Genomic DNA, 19,314 nt, shown 5'->3' on the forward strand with positions numbered 1-19,314 from the left:
CGCTTGGAGTTCACGATGCTCATATTTAGAGCTGTGTTCCTGTGTTTGTGCTCTCCTGTTTATGTTGTCTGGCTTTTATCTTTTCATCTGACAAACATTTACGAAGTGCCTTCTACGGCCAGGCACCATCTAGGCCGTGCTGAGATAACTAGCAAACAAAACGTAACAAAACACAATCAATGTCCTTCTGGAGCTCACAGTCAGTCAAGAGAGGCAGACGATAAACAAGTAAAAACTAGAGTACGTTAGATGGCATCACTGCTGAGGAAAAACATTGCAAGCCAGGAAGGGCGATACAAAGGGGATTTCTTCACCAGGGGTTTGTAAATGTTAGTCCAGGAAAGGAAGGTGACATTTAAATAAAGACCTAAAGGAGGTAGGGAACAAGCTTTGGGCACATCTGAGGGGAAGAATATTCCAGGCAGAGGGTGTAGCAGATTCAAAGTCTCTGAGGCAGAAGTGGGCCCAGTGTGTCTGAGGAAGAGTGGGGAGGCCAGCGCAGATGGAGTGGAGGGAAAAGAGGAGAAGGGGGGCGGAGGCCAGAGTCACGACGCGGACAACCCCTCGTTGTTTCCTTTTTTCCAAATTTTTGCTATTCTGGAAAATGTGCATGGTACCAGTTGGTTGGCCTTTCAGAGTAGACCTTTGAAAATACAGCGATTACATCCCTAACAAAAGTTTGGTCATCTGACACTCTGATCTTAGAGTACACAGCCCCAGGTTCAAGGGCTCCAGCTCAATGGCAATGCATTTATCAGATGCACTGGATGTCCCTGGGATGGTTCACTTATTGAGAAGGGAAATCTGGTGATAGTGATTATATTTTAATGCCTCCTGTGTATAGTAATCAGAGAAGTATCACTTTTCACAATTCCTCTAATTCTTCTCAAGTCCAACATTTTCCCTCCATGTGAACGCTGTGAATGGTATTAAACTTGTCGAAGGAGGAAGTGATGCTCGTCAGTACTTAGCAAATGATTCAATTGTACTTATCCTAGATGCTTTCTCAACCTGATGCTCTTATGCTTTCTTGTTAGGATCGTTTGGGATTTGAACACAGTGAAAGTTAATTCGCTATTATTTTATTGCAGTGAAATTCCTAATCTCAGCGGCACTGCTAGATACTCCTAGGGAGAGACTCTTTCATCTTTGTCTCCTGATTGCCTAGCACATGCTTGGAACAAAATAATGATAAATAGTTTAACCTATCTGGAGAGCTTCCTAAATTTTAAATCCTGAGCTAAGAACTTTGCATACATTATCTCATTTCATCATGGCAGATCCCTAGGGGCTAGATAGTGCTATTATTATCATTTTATAGATTACAAAGTTGAGGTTTGGAAAGATTCAGTAACTTTCCTAAGGCTCCTGTGCAAGAATTAGGCCTGGGTTCAAGTTCAGGCTCTCTGATTTCAAAGCCATCAGGGACCCAACCCCTTATTGGTATCTGTTGAATCATTGGTGATGGGTGGCAGCCCACGTGTGCTGCTGGAGAATAAAAGATGTGAGCAACTTTCCAGTCAATTTCTTCTTCTGCCTTCTTGATTTTTCTTCCTCTGTCCCAATGTCAAGGCTGCTATTTTGCTAGAGCAAATTCTAAAGTAACACTCATTTTATTTCCTTAGCATCAATATAAAATGTTAACTGATTACCATATGGAACACAAGAACTCTAAAACCAGATATCTATTCCCCATGTTTAACAACTTTATGAGTTTATGAGCTGTAAAGAGCACTTTTCCTTTTAGTTGCATTTCATTAGCCGTTTATTTACCAAAACAGTTTATCTTTCTGAGGTAGAAATATTTTATATCACAGTTTCATACAGACCAAAAAAGGTTAATATTAATGAATATAAAAAAATTCAAAGGCTTTCCCGGTGGCGCAGTGGTTGAGAATCTGCCTGCCAATGCAGGGGACACGGGTTCAAGCCCTGGTCTGGGAAGATCCCACATGCCGCGGAGCAACTAGGCCCGTGAGCCACAACTACCGAGCCTGCGCATCTGGAGCCTGTGCTCCGCAACAACAGAGGCCGCAATAATGAGAGGCCCGCGCACCGCAATGAAGAGTGGCCCCCACTTGCCGCGACTAGAGAAAGCCCTCCCACAGAAGCGAAGACCCACCACAGCCATAAATTAATTAATTAATTAATTTTTAAAAAAATTCAAAATATCCTGTAATCATAAAATAACCATTGGTTAAAGCAAGACTATTCTGTGGAACTACACCACTCTCTTACTTAGATCTTACCATTCTGGAATTCCTCTTATTCAGAAATGATTTTGATCCTACAACCAGGACTCATTAAGATACCACACACTTTGATGAGAAATTTATTAAGTTGAACCATTTTAAAAGCTGTTATTCTGCCATTTTTGACTGATAAAAATGACATTTTCATATGGTTCAACCTAATAGTTGGTCTCACCAAAACAGTAAAGTATAAAGTTGTTAACCGTTTTTTTATTTTTAAATTCAAGGAGACATGAATCTAGGAGTTTCTGTGTAAACTGATGGGTAACATAAGATTAACTGCTCTGCTTGGCTAGCATAATGCTTTAAACTGATAAGTCAAATAAACGATATGTCCCAGGCCCACCAGGAAGACCACACTAGCAGCCAAAGACCTTCATCTGTTGTTGCACGGGTGCCCTGTCAGGGAGCAATCAGACAAGGAAAGAGAAATGTGGGCGTGTCCTCTGGTGTTTGACAGAATAGTTTGTAACTTGGCAGCAAACTATGAACTTGCTAAAGGTCAAAACCTGGACTTGGGGCTTCCCTGGTGACGCAGTGGTTGAGAGTCTGCCTGCCAATGCAGGGGACACGGGTTCGAGCCCTGGTCTGGGAGGATCCCACATGCCGCAGAGCAACTAGGCCCGTGAGCCACAACTACTGAGCCTGCGCATCTGGCGCCTGTGCTCCGCAACAAGAGAGGCCGCGATAGTGAGAGGCCCGCGCACCGCTATGAGGAGTGGCCCCCGCTTGTCGCAACTAGAGAAAGCCCTCGCACAGAAACGAAGACCCAACACAGCCAAAAATAAATAAAGAAATAAAGAAATAAAATTAAAAACAAAAATACAAAAAACCCTGGACTTGGCACTCACGTCTCACAGAACTCGCTTATCTAGATGTTTCGAAAGTCTTCCAGTTTGCGCTGCTTATCAAATGGCAAGGCAAAAAACAAGGAACATTTGTTGCTCTGCTTGTTCCAGTTTTGCAGTGGTGTTGTAAAGGAGCTGAGTGAGGGTAACACAAGCCAAGGGTGGCCCGGGCCTTGCACCCATGTCCTGGGCCATAGCAAGAACACGGCCTGGCATCGGTATTGATATCTGAACATCAGCAGGTGGATCGAAATCACGCTGAGCCCATTATGAGCAGAAGGGAGTCTGAATCTGGCAGAGATGATGGGTTTAGAAAGGCTGAGGCCTGATGAGAGGATGAGCCCAGTGACATCGGAGGCGAAGCGGCAGGAGGGGTAAGTGCCCAGCAAGGAAGAGCAGCATGCAGGGCAGCAGGTGACATCACGGGGGATTTTTGTCTCAGTTATTTTATTATTCCAGATTGAAGTGTGTTGTCCTTTAAAACCTGGGCAAATACCCCCATGTGAGATAACACTGTATCTGATCTATATTGTAGGTATGCAGTTCATTCTCACAAAATCAAGAGTCAGTGATAGACGCTTTATATTGATATGTCTGTCTTATTATAGATATGCATGTCTTAGTATATGTGGACTGCTGTTATAAAGATAGCAGAGACTGGGCGACTTAAACAACAAACATTTGTTTCTCACAGTTCTGGAGGCTAGGAAGTCCAAGATCAAGATGCCAGCAGATTTGGTGTTTAGTGTCTGGTGAGGACCCGTTTCCTGTGTCCTCACATAGAAGAAGGGGTGAGAGAGCTTTCTGGAGTCACTTTCTAAAGGGAAGTAATCCCATTCATGAGGATTAGTACTCATGGTCTAATTACCTACCAAGGGCTCCCCCTCCTAATACCATCATATGGCGGTTACGATCTCAACATGTGAATTTTGCGGGGATACAGACATTCAGTTGGTTGTAATATACGTGTGTTTGTATAAATTGATCTATTTCTATTTACAGATCTATCTAAACATCTACATCAGCAGATAATATTAGGATTGTGAATGTCTCTTACCACTGATACCTTGATTTGTACTAATCTGGGGATGTGTTTTATGTTCATTTTAGACTAATAGCTCTTGATAGCAGGGTATTTATCCTTAACAATGATACTCACTTTATAACTATTTTTATATAATAGGATGATTGGATGAATACAAACAATTGAGGGTGTTAGTGAACAAATCCAGATTTGTAATTTTGTAGTCCAACATGAGTTTCAAATATTATTTTCTGTAGCACAATGCTTTACTTCTTATTTAAAGGTTAAACTCAAGGACTGGCTTTACTCACTTGCTGTATTTTTGCTAACAAACACAAATATCTTATTAACTTTCAGGGGAGAAATGCAGGATTGAATTGAAAAACAAAAGCTTTTAAAAGAATATTTTACTTAACAAACTAGGCTTAAACAAAATCAATAAAATAATAAAATAAAGGGTAGCAATTTTATCTATCGAAGCTGAAGGTTTTATAGGCAGAAACAAGACTATGTTATCAGATCAAATCCAAAGAAATAAAATCTTAAGAATATTTTTTGAAAGAGCATTTCCTGTACGAGATCTACTTCTCCACAGGCTGTAAAAAATTAACACGAGAAGATACCGCTGGCTTTGAAATCCCTGAAAAGAACTGCAGTTATAGGAATGTTATGGTAGTGGCTGATTTGGTGAGTGTATGTTTACATGTATGTGGAAAATGTAGAGAGTGTGGAAAAAGACTTTAGGGTATTTGTCATCAGTGGAGGCTCCGGGATTGAGGAAGAGGAATCACATTGGCTTGACTATGCTTATAGGATGATACCCTACTCCAATCAACAAAAACTTTTTGTGTGTGTCTCTTTTATGCCATACAACTGTGCTAGATGCTAAGGTTGATGAAAAACAAAAACCAAAACCCCAAACCAATGAACAAAAACCCAAAGCTCTGTCTTCAAAAGAATACATGGCCTAGCTGAGTAGATCACACAGGCAGGCATGGAAAAATAGTTATCAACACAAGTTAGTGAGTGACAGGAGCCCAATGAGCAGCATGGGGGCAAAAGTCAGAGGCTGAATTGAAGTCTTCATGACAGAGGTGGGAAATGGAGGAGGGAGGCTTGTGACAGATGGAGAAGCAGTTGAAGACATGCCAGGAAGTGGCTTAGGACAAGGAGTAGAGTCAGACAAGCCTAAGAAGATCTGCTGGGTTCAGTAGGCAGATCAGTGTGACTAGGTTAGAAGGTTCTTGCAGGGAGAGAGTGAAAATAAGCCTGGAAAGAGCTTCACATCAGACTGTGGAGGCTGCAATTGCCAGGCTAAGGAGTCTGAATCTCCCTGTAGACAGTGGGGACTCACTGGAAGCTTTTGAGGAAGAGATCACCAGAATGAAAGTGGCATTTTTGAAAGATCATTCCACTGATGGTGCAGGACAGGAATTGGATTGGGAGAACCTGATGGCAGGGATACCTGGAGAAGAGATTTCACAGGAAGAGTCAATAGGGTTGATTGGTTGTAGGGGATGGTAAAAAAAAGGGAGACATCAAAATGATTTTCAGCCTTTGAATTGGCGTCTTCAGTAACAGAATATAAAACCACACAAATTTCCTATGGAAATCTAGTTTTGGAAGGAAGACAATTATTTTAGACAGGGTATGTATAGGGTTAGGGTGGGGCAAGTCAACTAAGAAGGCTGAACACAGCACTGGAAATGTAAGCGTGGGTGCAGTAGGCTAAGGTAGTGAGAGCAGATATCGTCATTTATCTAAATGGTAAGTATGCCTGAAGCCCAGGAGCTTGCGTTCTCTGGAGTTCCCTGGAAGGAAAACTGTAGAGAGAGAGGAGTAGAAAGCTGAAGACTAATATCAAAGCACTTCTGCCTTACAGGTCAGTGGAGAAAAATAGAGTCAAAGTAGGAGATGGAAAAATAATGGTCAGAGAGTTAGGAGAAGGACTGAGGTTGTCACAGAATCCAAGGGAAAGGTTTCATGTAAACTTTAATCAAATTCAAGGAAAAGTGATGATAGAAACGAAGATCTCTGACCTGGGTGATCAGCATATCTTAAAGGTCTTTGCGGAGCGAGAGGACTTAGAAGTGGACCTCAGGGCCTCACGAAAGGATGATCTAGCCTCGTGCCATCCACTGCATTGACTGGGAAGCTGCCCATTCAAATTGAGATATACTGTAATCATCAATTACATATCAGATTTTAAAGACTTAGTACAAAATGAAATAATGTGAAAGATCTATTAATAACGTATAAAAACCGATGACACACTGAAATGATAAAATATTTGATATACTGGCTAAATAAAATATGCAATTAGAATTAATTTCACCTTAAAAAATTTTAAATATGGCTACTAGAAAGTGTACTCACACTGTATTTCCCTTGGACGTTGTTGATCTAGACCTTCAAAATGAAGCTCACTAATGTAGCACCGTGAAAGACACAGTCTCGCATCCACTTTAACAGCTAAATGCATTTTTACCCTTTTTCTCAGTCCGAACTCTTTCAAGATGTGTTTTGCATTTTGTCAGTGTATTTCTGTATTTTGTGGCTAGTGTATATTGTAGATATCCTTTTTTTTTTTAATTTTATGCGAAACAGGTTATCCCGTCTTACTGAACATTTGGCTCTTTTTTCCAACCAGCAGATGATGCTATAGCTGATAGTCGCCGAACCTACACTCTAACCGATTATTTAAAAAATACTTTTAGAGTGAAGTTCTACACCTTGCGATGGGTTTCAGGTAAGGATGTTTGGCGGAGAGGGGGCTGATTTTTATGGTTATTTTCATTCTGGTTAGGTTGTGGGGCACTTTTATGGCACTGAGAAAATATCCTTATTTTTTTTTTAACCGTATGGGAAAGTTTTTTCTACTTAAGGGTGGCAAGGGAGATAAGACAGAAAGAAACTTGAGTATTTCTTTGATATGTACTATAAAAAGTTAAACGTGAACTGAACCCTTTACAATAATGATGGAAAAATGAAGGCATACTAGTGTAATATTCATCAGTTCATGTTTTTCCAACTTAGAAATGCCTTTTTAGTACTTGTGTGAATTTGTCTTAAATTTTTATTGCATGATTTTTTAGCTTATGAAGATGTTTAAAAGCATCTTGAAATACTGATCTGGCCGTTTTCTCTCTTTAGATCATGAATATCTCTACAAACAAGAAAATAATATCTTGCTATTCAATGCTGAATATGGAAACAGCTCCATGTTCTTGGAGAACAGTACATTTGTATGTTTAATCACATAAGTAATTCATGCTTTAAGGGAATTCTGGGGATTTTCTTTTTCATAACCTTTCAAATCATGAGTACTATCATTTCTCATCCTGTTGGACTCTCTCTGCAGCATATGGCACAGTGGATCTTTCTCTTCTTCTTGGAATGCTCCCTGCCTTGGCTACTTTTTAGTCTCCTTTGACGATTCCTCCTCCTCTGCCCATACTCTTACGTGTAAGTGCTCCTCAGGGCCGTGTCTTCACTGCTACCCTCCCTCCTCACTTTGCATGCTCTCCTTCAGCGAATTCCATGCACTTCCACAGCACAGGTGCTTCTCAAATACATGCTTGTAACACTAACCTACTCCCGAGATCTAGACCTCTGTTTCCAACAGCTTGCCGGTTCTGGCACATGGATGGCCTGCAGTCATTTTAAACTCAGTGTCCCAGGCTAAACTAGTTATTTCCCCTTCCCTCTCCTAGCAAACGGAAGGCATACTAGTCCTCTTCCTGAGTTCCCAATCTTGGTAAATAGCGCCCTCCTCAAAGTCACTTAAGCCAGAAACCTCAGAATCCTTGATTCCTCTGTCAGCCCCCTTATTTAGCTACTCAACAAACCCTATCAGTCCTCCCTTGCAACATCAAGTGTCTCTCAGATTTCCATTTCCACGGTATAGTCCTGGTTCGAAGCCTTGATTAATCTTGTGACAGTATTCTAACGAGTGTCCCTCTCTCCATTCTGTAAATCAGACCACGGCATTGCCCAAGTCCAGGGCTAATGTAACCCCTCCCCTCTCGTCCATTTCAGCCACTGGGTCACCAGAGCATCTTTGTAAAAGCCAGATAAGATTCTATCACATCCATGTGCAAAAAGTAGTTCATAGGTCCATTTCTTATATCTAGGCCCTGGCTATTTTTCTAATTTTATGTCTTCTCTTTGTCTGACACACCCTATACTGTATTCAGGTTACAACTAACCTTTAGGCAGTCTCTAAATATGCATGCCCTTTCTGCATCTGGGTTTTTACTCCTGCTGTTTCCCCTCCTAAGGAAGTTCTCTCTCTGTTCCTGATCCCCACCCACATAGCCATCTTTCCTTCATTAAAATAAATCCTTCCCTCTCTGATTCTCTAACCCTGATCACCACCCACCTTGCCTCATGGTCATTTGTGTGAGGGAGTGTGCCCCCTCTTCTAGACCGGAACCTCTCAAGCTACCAGCCACAAGTCTAGAACTGTACCCTCTACACAGTAAGTGCTCAATAATGGCAGTTAAATGGAATCGTTCAATTGTTCTTTTTTCTACTTGATTGACAGGATGAATTTGGATATTCTATAAATGATTATTCAGTATCTCCCGATAGACAATATATTCTCTTCGAATACAACTATGCGAAGGTAAAAGAAATGCTTTTTTACTGTGACGTTTAAAGAATCCTATGAGTATGTTATTTTATAACTGATTTCAAGTCTGTGACTATTTAGGATTGATACCTAAGTAAAACAGTAGGCGCTAAAAACTCATTCATTTGGTATCAGAAGGAGAAATGGTCATTCTCATTCATAAAAGATAAGTCCAACGAATGTTTTAAAAGAAATTCATTTTCAGGGTTTTCAAATACTAAAACGCTAAAGTAATATTATAGATAGATACTAAAAACATAAGTTAATAAGATAGAACTTATAATTTAAAAGTACGTGTACATGTCTGACTCGTACATCCAGTAATAGAACCCTTTATTTCCTTTGTCTCAGTTCGACATATATTAAAACTCTCAAGTATTTGCTTTAAAAACAGTTAAACTTCTCATCCTCTAGAAGAGACTCTGCACGGTGACTCAGACCACCTCCCAGCCCCCAGGTCCCACCATATACAAACCGTTCCAAAGGGGCGGCCTCAGCACCGGTCATCAGTGCCCTGCAGGGAGCTCTCAGCTTCCTCCAGTTGCCCAGCCCAACATCAGATTCTGACACATTCAGGAAAGGTTACAGCCTAATCACACATCCTTCTCATGTTTAGGGTAGCTGCCGATCGCCAGTGACTTTAACTGCAGCTTTTTGATTATTCATGGATTTGACAACGGTTGTTGAGTATGGGAAGTTTTGAGACATACAGGAAAGATTAAAAACCTGTGGAGAGATTCTGCTCGAAAACAAAATACAAAGCTGGGGATCCCTACCTCTGCCTTTTTTCTCTAGAATAAATAGTAAATACTGAGTGACCTTATCCCACACACCAGCGCTGCTGTATTCAGGCCATGCCAACCATCCCGTACTCCATTTCCCATTTTGGGATGGTGACTCTCGATCATAATATTTGCCCTGATTCATTGTGCTGGGCTCCATTTCCTGGACATGAAGCCTTGCTGACTATGTTCTGCTAAACCAATCCACCAGGAAGGAATCAGAAGCCTAAGCCTAACTTTAACACATCTGCTCCCAATTAATGAATTAATGTTTGTTTAATTCAGTGTTTCTTATTGCTGTCTACAGATTAAAATCACTTAAGGAGCTTTTAAAAATTCCTAGTGTCCAGGTCCAATCCCCAGATCAATAAATTGAAGTCTCTGGGGTGAAGCTGGCATCAGTTTTTTTTTGTTTTTTTTAACACGTAGAGTATTTTAATGAGCAACCAGGGTTGAGAACCACAGATTAACAATTTCCCATGTTAAAGACAAACATATAAAGACTATGAGGTTAAGGTAGAAACAGCAAGGTAAATACCAGCTCATTTCCTATTTAGCCAAGTTCAGCAAGTGCCATATGATGTGTACTAATGGATGTATTTCACTGGTAGACCTTAGCTGGACAACCGTCATTGGTAATTTGTATTTGTTGTATCACTGAAGTTTTCATGTGCATTTAACTGCTTTTGCTGTTTTCATGCTGTCCCCTTCATCCTGCCATTCTGCCCTTCTGAACCCACCTCCCACCTCCCTCTCTGCACTCACCATGCTTGGCCAGAGCTTCCCAGCCCTGCCTGCTCCTTAGGATCAATCACCTGGGGAAGTTTTTTTTAAAATACAGATGCCTACAGCCTACTGCACACCAACCAACTCAGCATAGCTATGGATGGGGCCCAGGCGTGGGTAGTTTTAAGGACTCCCAAGTGATTCAGCGATCCAAAGTTAAGAACCTTTAAGTGCAAAGCTCTTCATTTTTCTCAAGCATCACTTTCATTCCCATCTACGGGCCAAAGCATTTGCTATTGCTTCATCCTGGCACCTTCTTCCCCTGCTCATCATATGCTCTCCCTTTTTAGTAATTCAGGTCCAGGCTTTGTCGATGCTACTCTGTTCCCCCACCATTCACTCTCTATCACATTAGCTTACTTTCTTCATACATTTTATTGCCGAGCATTAAATCAAAAGATTCCTGAAATAGAGAACTCTATGTTCTATTTTACTTCCCGGAGTAGCCAATAGAATTTTCTATACAGCGTAAATGTGTTGACTAATCAACTCTCAAGGAACACATCAAGAACAAAGAAAAGTCTACTTTTATTCCATTTCCCTGGAGGTCTACTTCCAGTGTTCTTTAGATCCTACTGCATGTTTTCTCCATGACTGAGCTAGTGCATTCAGAAAGATCAGTTCTTAATTTTAAGGTGTAGCTACAAAAAAAGGTAAGTGAGTCAGTGAACAAAAACATAAATAATTTTTTAAAAATTAATTAATTAAAAAAAAGAAAACATAAATAAGTAAGTACCATACAGCCTACTATGGATGTTCTCATAGCATCTCGCCTCATCGCTTAATGCTGTACAGATAATAATAGTTACATCGTCTGTGACTTGTTGACAACGTCCAGGAGTCCTGCTAAATACTTCACATTCATTCTCATGCTCCTGAGATTGTGTCTGTCACTATCCTCATCTTCCTAAAGAGAAAATTGAAGTCTAGAAAGAAACTTGCCTGATATTACATATTGGAGACTTGCCTTCGTCCATTTGGGTTGCTATAAACATCACAGACTGGGTGGCTTAACAACAGAAATTTATTTCTCAGAGTTCTGGAGGCTGAGAGGTCCAAGATCAAGGTGCCAGCAGATTCAGTGTCTGTCTAGGTCTCACTTCCTGGATCATAGTTGGCCATCTTCTCCGTGTGTCCTCACATGGTAGAAGGGTCAAGGGATTTCTCTGGAGTTTCTTTTATAAGGAAACTAATCCCATTCATGAGAGCTTTCCCCCTCGTGACTTAGTCACCCACCAGGGATCCCATCTCCAGAATACCATCATGCTGGGGGTTAGGATTTCAACATATGAATTGAGGGTAAGGGGGGAATACAAATATTCAGTCTATAGCAAGACTTGAATCCGGGTTAGAAGACTCCAAAGTTTGTGCTCTTAAACATGATCTTTCCTATCTTCGTGCTTGAACCTCTTTCTGCTATGATGCTTTTTTGCCCTTCTCTGTGTGGCAGTCCTCTGCCACTGAGACTCAGTCCAAGAATCACCTTTTCCATAAGCCTCTCTCCCTCCCCAGTTCCTAATTTATGATTCCTGCCTTTCCCCACCCACCTCCATTGCATGCTCTGTGATTCTTTTCTTGTAGTTTATGTCTCCATATCCCCCATTCAACTATGAGCTCCTCAAAAAGAGGGAGCCTGTCTTATCCAGTAATGCCTAATCAAGAGGATAGGTGCCAATGTTTATAGCCTAAATAGACTGATAAGTCTGTTTCAGAAGATGAAGTGATTATACAAACATCTTGGATTTCCCTTTACAACCCATGATAGATTTGTCACCCTGAAATGATCTCAAAACTTCTTAAATCTCTTAATATTTTTAGCCTGTACCACAACTTTTGGCTCTAGCGAGTATTATACTCAGAGGTTTTCCAGAAACAAGCATGGAGTGTGTCAGAATAATCCAGGATTCAAAACAGAATGTTATGACTTGCAAAAAAGAGGAGACAATAAATATTTGTTGACATGAGAGGACAGGAGGGTGATAAATGATAAGTGGAAATATTTTTCAAGATTAGGGACCTGATGTGTCTCAGCTCTGCTAATACATCTGGGGGTCTTGGGCTACCTATTTCATCTATTTCAGCCTCATAGGTAAACTTCGATTATTTTAGTTTGGTCTGTTTCTTGAATACATACTATGTGGCTTGTGCTAGACCAGACTCTGGGTATTTAAAGATGAATAAGACACAATTTCTTACCTCTAGGAGTATGGTAGGGAAGACAGACATACAGACAAGTAATTTTGAAAAAAATAACTTTAATTTATATATGTATCCACATATAAACATAATATTTCATAAATGCAAATCTGTGATCATATATTTAAAAAATCTTCAGTCTTATTTTTTACCATTTTTTCTTGGCTCCCTACTTCTCACCCCTCTGCCTTTTCCCCAGGTATCCCATGTTGAGAATCTATTGTATACCCCTCCATATTTTATATTTGTTTCCTTATTCATATAATTCTAGAAAGATAGAGATTCTTTTCAGTTATTGTTTATTTTATAAAAATAGAATCCTATTTTCTGTAAATTGCATTTCTCACTCAGTGGTACCATGTGGAACTTCTTCTAAGTCATCTGCTATGGCTCTAGCTCATTTATTTTTGAATTAATAGACTTTATTTTTTAGAGCAGCTTTAGGTTTACAGAAAATGAGTGGAAAGTACAGGGGGTTCCCATATACTTCCTCACCACACCCCCACCTCACCTCCACCCCTGCTATTTTCCCTATTATTCACATTTTGCATTAGTGTAGTACATTTGTTACAATTGATGAGCCAATATTGACACATTATTATTAACTAAAGTTCATAGTTTACATTAGGGTTCACTCTCTGTGTTGTACGTTTTATGGGTTTTGACAAATGTAGAGTGTATAATGACTTTTATCTGTCATTATAGTATCATACAGAGTATTTTCACTTTTCCTAAAAATCCCCTGTGCTCCACCTGTTCGTCCCTCCTTTCACCCGAACCCCTAGCAACCACTGACCTTTACTCTCTCTGTAATTTTGTCTTTTCCGGAATGTCATGTGGTTGGAATCATACAGTATGTAGCCTTTTTAGATTGGCTTCTCTCACTTAGCAATATGCATTTAAGTTTCCTCCATTTCTTTTCATGGCTTGGTAGGTCATTTCTTTTTATCACTGAATAATATTCCATAGTCTGCATGGACCATGGTTTGTTTATACATTCACCTGTTGAAGGACATCTTGGTTATGTCCAAGTTTTGGCAAACATGAATAAAGCTGCTGTAAACATTTGTGTGTAGGTTTTCTGTGTGGGTATAAGTTTTCAGCTCATTTGGATAAATGACAAGGAGTTTGCTGGTAAAATTATTTGAGCTGGGAGTTTTCTTTGTACAGAGGTTATTTATGGATTCAGTTGTTTATTAGATGTAAAACTATTCAGATTCACTCTTTCGTCTCACTTTTGATAACTTGCTTTTCAAGGAATCTGTCCTTTTTTCTAACTTTTTAGATTTATAGGTAAAAAACATTTAAAATAAGGTCTTATAATCTTTTAATGTCTGTAGAGCCCATTGTGGTATCCCATTTTTCATTTCTGATATTATTCATTCATACTCTTTTTCTTACTCTATGTTAGTAGTTTTATTAGTCTTTTCAAAGAACCAGTTTTTAGCTTTGTTGGATTTTTCTCTATTATATTTTTTCTATTTGATTACTGCTTTTACCTTTATTATTTCTTTTCTTCTAATTTCTTTGGATTTGGTTTGCTTTTCATTTTTTAGCTTCTTGAGATGGTTATTTAAAATATTGATGGTACATGTATTTCAATTTTAATACATATGGCCAGGTGGCTTTCAAAAAATCTGTAACACTTTATATTTTCATGATCAATGTAGGAAAGTAAGCATCTCTCCCCATCACTACCAGCAATAGAATTAGAGATCTTTAAGATATTTTGCCAATAAGATGGTTGAAAAGGGAAAATTTGCATTTTCTTAAACAGGTGAGCTTAACATTACTGTGGTAAGTGCTGGGAATAATGTTTGCACAGGAAGTGACACCTCAGTCCACTGTGGTCCTGGGAAGTCTCCTTTGCAGAGGTGAGGCCAGAGAAAAGTTATAGATGAAGTCCAGAGGAGTTTGTACTAGATGATTTCTGAGATATTTTCTAATTCCAAAATTTTAAGAATCTAGATAGGGAATTATAAGATATAAAATTTGAGAATTATACAATGTTATATGGCTTTATCTCTCAGCTGGGATCCTATAGCAAGTGGTCAAACTATCAAAAATCACAGAAGCCTGAAATGTTTGTTTTCTTTTGCAGCAATGGAGGCATTCCTACACAGCTTCGTATGACATTTATGACTTAAATAAGAGGTCAGTGACTTCCTCCCAAAATCTGTTATGCTTTTCTAGTATAATAATAATTTAAAAAGAAAAGAAATTCCACTGTGATTTATTCACTTGGAAATATTTCTCTTTATCTTTTTCCAGGCAGCTAATTACAGAAGAGAGAATCCCAAACAACACACAGTGGATCACGTGGTCACCAGTGGGTCATAAATTGGTTAGTGAGTCTCTCCCCTTGTCAGAAAAATAATGGCTCAAATCTCTCATATGCAGAAGCTGCTAACCATGATACAGAGCAGATACTTAGGAAGCCAGTATGTCACTATCAAAGAGAGTTTTATTGCCTAAAATAATATTTTATTAGTCTAACAGTAAATACAATTCCTGAAAGTTTCTGAACTACTGTTAGAGAATTGTTTATTTACTGGGAAAATGTTCATTAAACTCTTAAATTCTAATTCTGTTGCACTTTGGTTTTTGTTTTGTTTTGTTTCTTTTGAGGCATTCCTGCTTTCTGATGGTTCTGTGACTTTCTCTATGTCACTATAGATATACCTTCATGTGCTATAGTCTTAGGAGAATGTCAGAAGTCCAGAAGAATCTAAACAGGAAGACAGACTGTTTATCTGTAGTTGACTTCACCCTCTGGGCATGCAGCTGCCCTGAATCTGCTCACCTTCCCTGGAGAGAAATGCATAGCACACATCATGCTATAGAAGTGGTCAGTCTTCCCAGGCTTCGCATACACTTTAGTATCCAAATAGCGTGGTTGTGAGCTGCTTCTTGGACTTCTATATCTATACTTATAATTTAAGAATGTGAGGGGAGGGAGTAAATGACTCTTCCTCCTGCTCAATGGAATAAGCTTAGGTAATCATTACACTTGCATACCAATATTTTTTGAGGATAAAATAAATGATACGTTTTTTAAAATCCAGGATGAAATATATTATGTATCAATCTTTTTTTCCAATCTTTCTAGGCGTACGTTTGGAAAAATGACATTTATGTCAAAAATGAACCAAATTTGCCAAGTCAGAGGATCACATGGACCGGGAAAGAAGATGTAATCTATAATGGAATAACTGACTGGATTTATGAAGGTAGAGACATTAAAGCGTTTTCAAATCAGAAAATCGGTACATTTTCAAAAACAGTTAAAATGGGGGAACATTCAAGGGCATTCAAAATAAGTTGCATTTTAAAAATGTCATCAAATCTCCTTTAGCACTCATAACACCAGGTTTCTCATAGACCAAGAATCTCTTCACAGTGCCTACTGCTGCTACATTCTCACTGTCTCTTCAATGCTCCTATTGTCTTTGCTCTACTGCTACAAAGGGCCTTTCTGTGTAGGTGGCTTTTCTGCTTTACTGGGGCATAAAAGCCTCCAGATTAATATCAGATGTTTCTCGAACCGGGCCTACCTAACCCGGAAGTTACTAAAGAAAACGAAATACTCCCAGAACATTCCAAAAGATGGCGAAATATTGTCTGGAGATTGGGGAGTCAAGGGTAAGAAAATGCCTTTTTTTATAGAGGATTTGTGTTCATTGGAACTTGAAGAAATTAGCATTTCCTGTTTCTAAAGAAGAAAAAAAATAATTAGAAAGACTTAGGAAAAAATGGGTTCAAAAAACAGAACTGAAAAAGTTGAAAAGAATGATTCTCTCTTTAAGGATAAAGAGTTTTAGAAAATATTAGGAAGACATTTTTCATGTCTATAGTTGCTAAGGTAAAAAGCATTTTGAGGCTATTCCAAACCCTTCACAAGATTGCCTCATGCTTATTAAAGACTCATCCTTATTTTATCCTGTTACTTCTTCTTCATACTTAAAAAAAAGAAGTTTTTCTTCATGACTTAATTTCGGTTCTTACTAGTTCAAATCGAGTTCAGTTAAGTGGATAACATTATAAGAACAACGACAGAAAACACTTTAAAAGAAAGATAAATTCCCATGGTCCAGAAACAAGTGTTTGATTAAAACTTACAATGAAATTTACTATCACTTGTCACTTAGATATTGAAAAACATCTTTAACACTTGTTGGACAGCACAGCACAACCTCCAGGATCCCCAGCGTGAGCTGGATAAAGGCTTTTCCCAAAGCTGTGACTGACCCTTCCTCGGAACAGCTGGGCAGCTCTAAGATAAAAACACTCCAACACTAAGGTTCTTTCTAAGGTAGATAATAGCTGGAGGGATCTCATTTTGCCTGTTCATGACTAAGCCATTCACAAGCAGAAGAATGGCTTCACAGTTCCAATGTGGGCCTGTCTCTAAAAACGGGACTTTAGTCCCTACAGGGAAATTCCTACAATTGGTTTTGGACGTTTACGAATGCTCCATACTTAGAAAAGGGCACACCTGCTTCTCCACATATCGGATCACCTTCCTATGGAGCCACCCTCTCCACTGTAGCCATGAAGACCTGTTGGGATCAAAAGAGAGTACACTTTGAGAATCTGTAGATTCATAAGTAAATGGACAAACAAAGCTGCAAGGTCTAAACAGGGCCACGTGCCACACTGGGGAGGGACACTCACAGAGGAGCCTGTATTCTGGAACTTGGGCCGCCACCCCACCCTGGGTCCCCAAATAGCTTTCTCTCTCAATTTCTCTGTTTTCACTTTATTTTATGATTTTCTAATTGATTATTATTTTACTTTAGTTAATAAGTGTTTTCTTTTTTTAAAAAAAAATGATAATACTTTATCTCCTAGGATGAAGTTAATTACATTACAGTCACTTTTGAGTATGGATGTAGTTTACCTAACCCAGAGCTGAAAATGAGAATTTTGGTGAGATGAGAGGGGATAGAGAAGGAAATAATTTAGGAAGATGGAGCACTCCTTACCCCCCTGAGGCAATAGTGTTGACAGTGGCGGGGGTGGGGGGAATTGTGATTAATTCAGTGCAATTCACATTGAGTGCCAACCACCTACAAGGTGCTGTGCCAGGTGCTGGGGACACAGAGACAAATGCTACCCAACTGTTGTTCTCAGGGAATTCAGCCCAGAGAGAGACAAAGAAGCCAACAAAAACTGTCATGGAGTGAATTAAGTATCCTATTAGAGGGAGGAAACTAGGTCCCAGGGGTACCTAAGGAAATTCAGAGTGAGTGGCAGGATGGGAGTTATCACAGGATGGTGGTGGGAGTGCCACAGACACCCGTCGTGTTCATAGCCAACTTCAGGAAGGGATGGATATCTTTTCCTTCTTTCTTTGTTCTTCTTTCTCCTTACCCATGATCCCTTCATTCTTAGGACTTTGAGTTTGACCAGAGTAGTTTTATAATAATGGTTTTGACACATCATTGATATGGAAAAATGTGTTCAGTATTCTAGTAAGGCAGAAAGATAAAGACAAATACCATATGATATCACTTATATGTGGAATCTAAAATATGACACAAATGAACTTAGCTACAAAACATAAACAGACTCACAGATATAGAGATGAGACTTGTGGTCACCAAGGTTGGGGGGTGGGGGAGGGATGGACTGGGAACTTGGGGTTAGCAGATACAACCTATTATAAATAGAATGGGTAAACAACAAGGTCTTACTGTATAGCACAGGGAATTATATTCAATATCCTGTGATAAACCATAATGGAAAAGAAAAGTAAATAAATAAATAGATAGATAAAGTGTTCAGTATTCTAAATAACTACTAATTCAAAACATAGACTCCTACCTGCCACCTGTACTTAAAAGTGATTTTACAAAGCATTACCTTGCTGTCATTGTATTCATTTTATGGAATTGCATCTTGATCTTAGATTAGAACCAATGGGTAGAAGCTATAAGGAATGAGACATGAACTCAGTATATGAAGAAGTTCTTAGTGAGAAACCCCCTTGGCTCAGAATCACAAGGCCTGCCTTCTTGTCTCTGTCAATTCACTCTCTCTCTCTAAACCTTAGTTGTCCTCTCTGTAAAATAGCCTATGCATAGACTTACCCAGGGTTCAATTAGATAAGTGTTTTGTAAATTCTAAATTGCTGCATAAATGTAACTCAGTGATATACGTAGAAAGCAGTCAAAGGGGGAGCAGGCTGCCTGATCAAGTAGAAGGTTTTCTGTTACTAGAAGTGCTGAAATAGGCAGGAAGGAACAGTAGAAGATGGTCTCCAACCAGACAAATCTGGATTCATTCTTGATTTTAACAGCTATTGGTCATGTGCTCCTGAGTAAATTACTTCCTCGCTTTAAGCCCGCCTGCCCCTTTGCTCATCTGCACAAGGAGTTATTGTGAGGATTAACCGAGGTAATAGATGTCAGTTACTTATCAGTGTATGGTCAGCAGGCATTAAATGGCAGCCGCTCATCATTATAATTATTATATTTTATTATTATTGTTATTTTTATTACTGTTACTCCTACTACCATTACCATTGTCGTAATTGAAAACAAGCGTTTGGAAGCAACTTGTCAAGAAGCCATAAGAATCAGAAAAGTGATTGGGATAAATGATTTCCTAACTCTAATATTCAAGTTTTTATGCTTTTGCTTTTACCTTTCCTCTTGCAGCACAACATGAAATGTGTGGATTAACTCTGTGTAAAGGACTAGGAGGCTCCATCAAGTCTACTTGAATCCTCTATTCCCAGTTGGTAAAAGAGGTTTTGGCATTTTAAGAGGCAGAGATTGGAAGTCCCATG

At 39.3% G+C, this 19,314-nt stretch overlaps 1 protein-coding gene across 4 annotated transcripts in view; it reads left to right on the forward strand.

Annotated features, from left to right (window-relative positions):
• The window catches only part of DPP4 (dipeptidyl peptidase 4), a 78,246-nt gene that overhangs the window by 15,305 nt on the left and 43,627 nt on the right, over positions 1-19,314 (forward strand). For 2 of the 4 annotated variants that reach the window (XM_068545001.1, XM_068545003.1), the window contains exons 3-8: positions 6,778-6,873; positions 7,278-7,369; positions 8,671-8,751; positions 14,623-14,675; positions 14,793-14,865; positions 15,631-15,751. In XM_068545001.1, the coding sequence (XP_068401102.1) occupies positions 6,778-6,873; positions 7,278-7,369; positions 8,671-8,751; positions 14,623-14,675; positions 14,793-14,865; positions 15,631-15,751 (516 nt within the window). Of the gene's footprint in view, positions 1-6,774; positions 6,874-7,277; positions 7,370-8,670; positions 8,752-14,622; positions 14,676-14,792; positions 14,866-15,630; positions 15,752-19,314 lie in introns of all 4 variants that reach the window. The other 2 variants (XM_068545000.1, XM_068545002.1) reach the window with 1 other exon arrangement.

Source organism: Eschrichtius robustus, chromosome 5 (assembly GCF_028021215.1).
Source record: "Eschrichtius robustus isolate mEscRob2 chromosome 5, mEscRob2.pri, whole genome shotgun sequence".
NCBI classification, from domain to species: Eukaryota; Metazoa; Chordata; class Mammalia; order Artiodactyla; family Eschrichtiidae; genus Eschrichtius; species Eschrichtius robustus.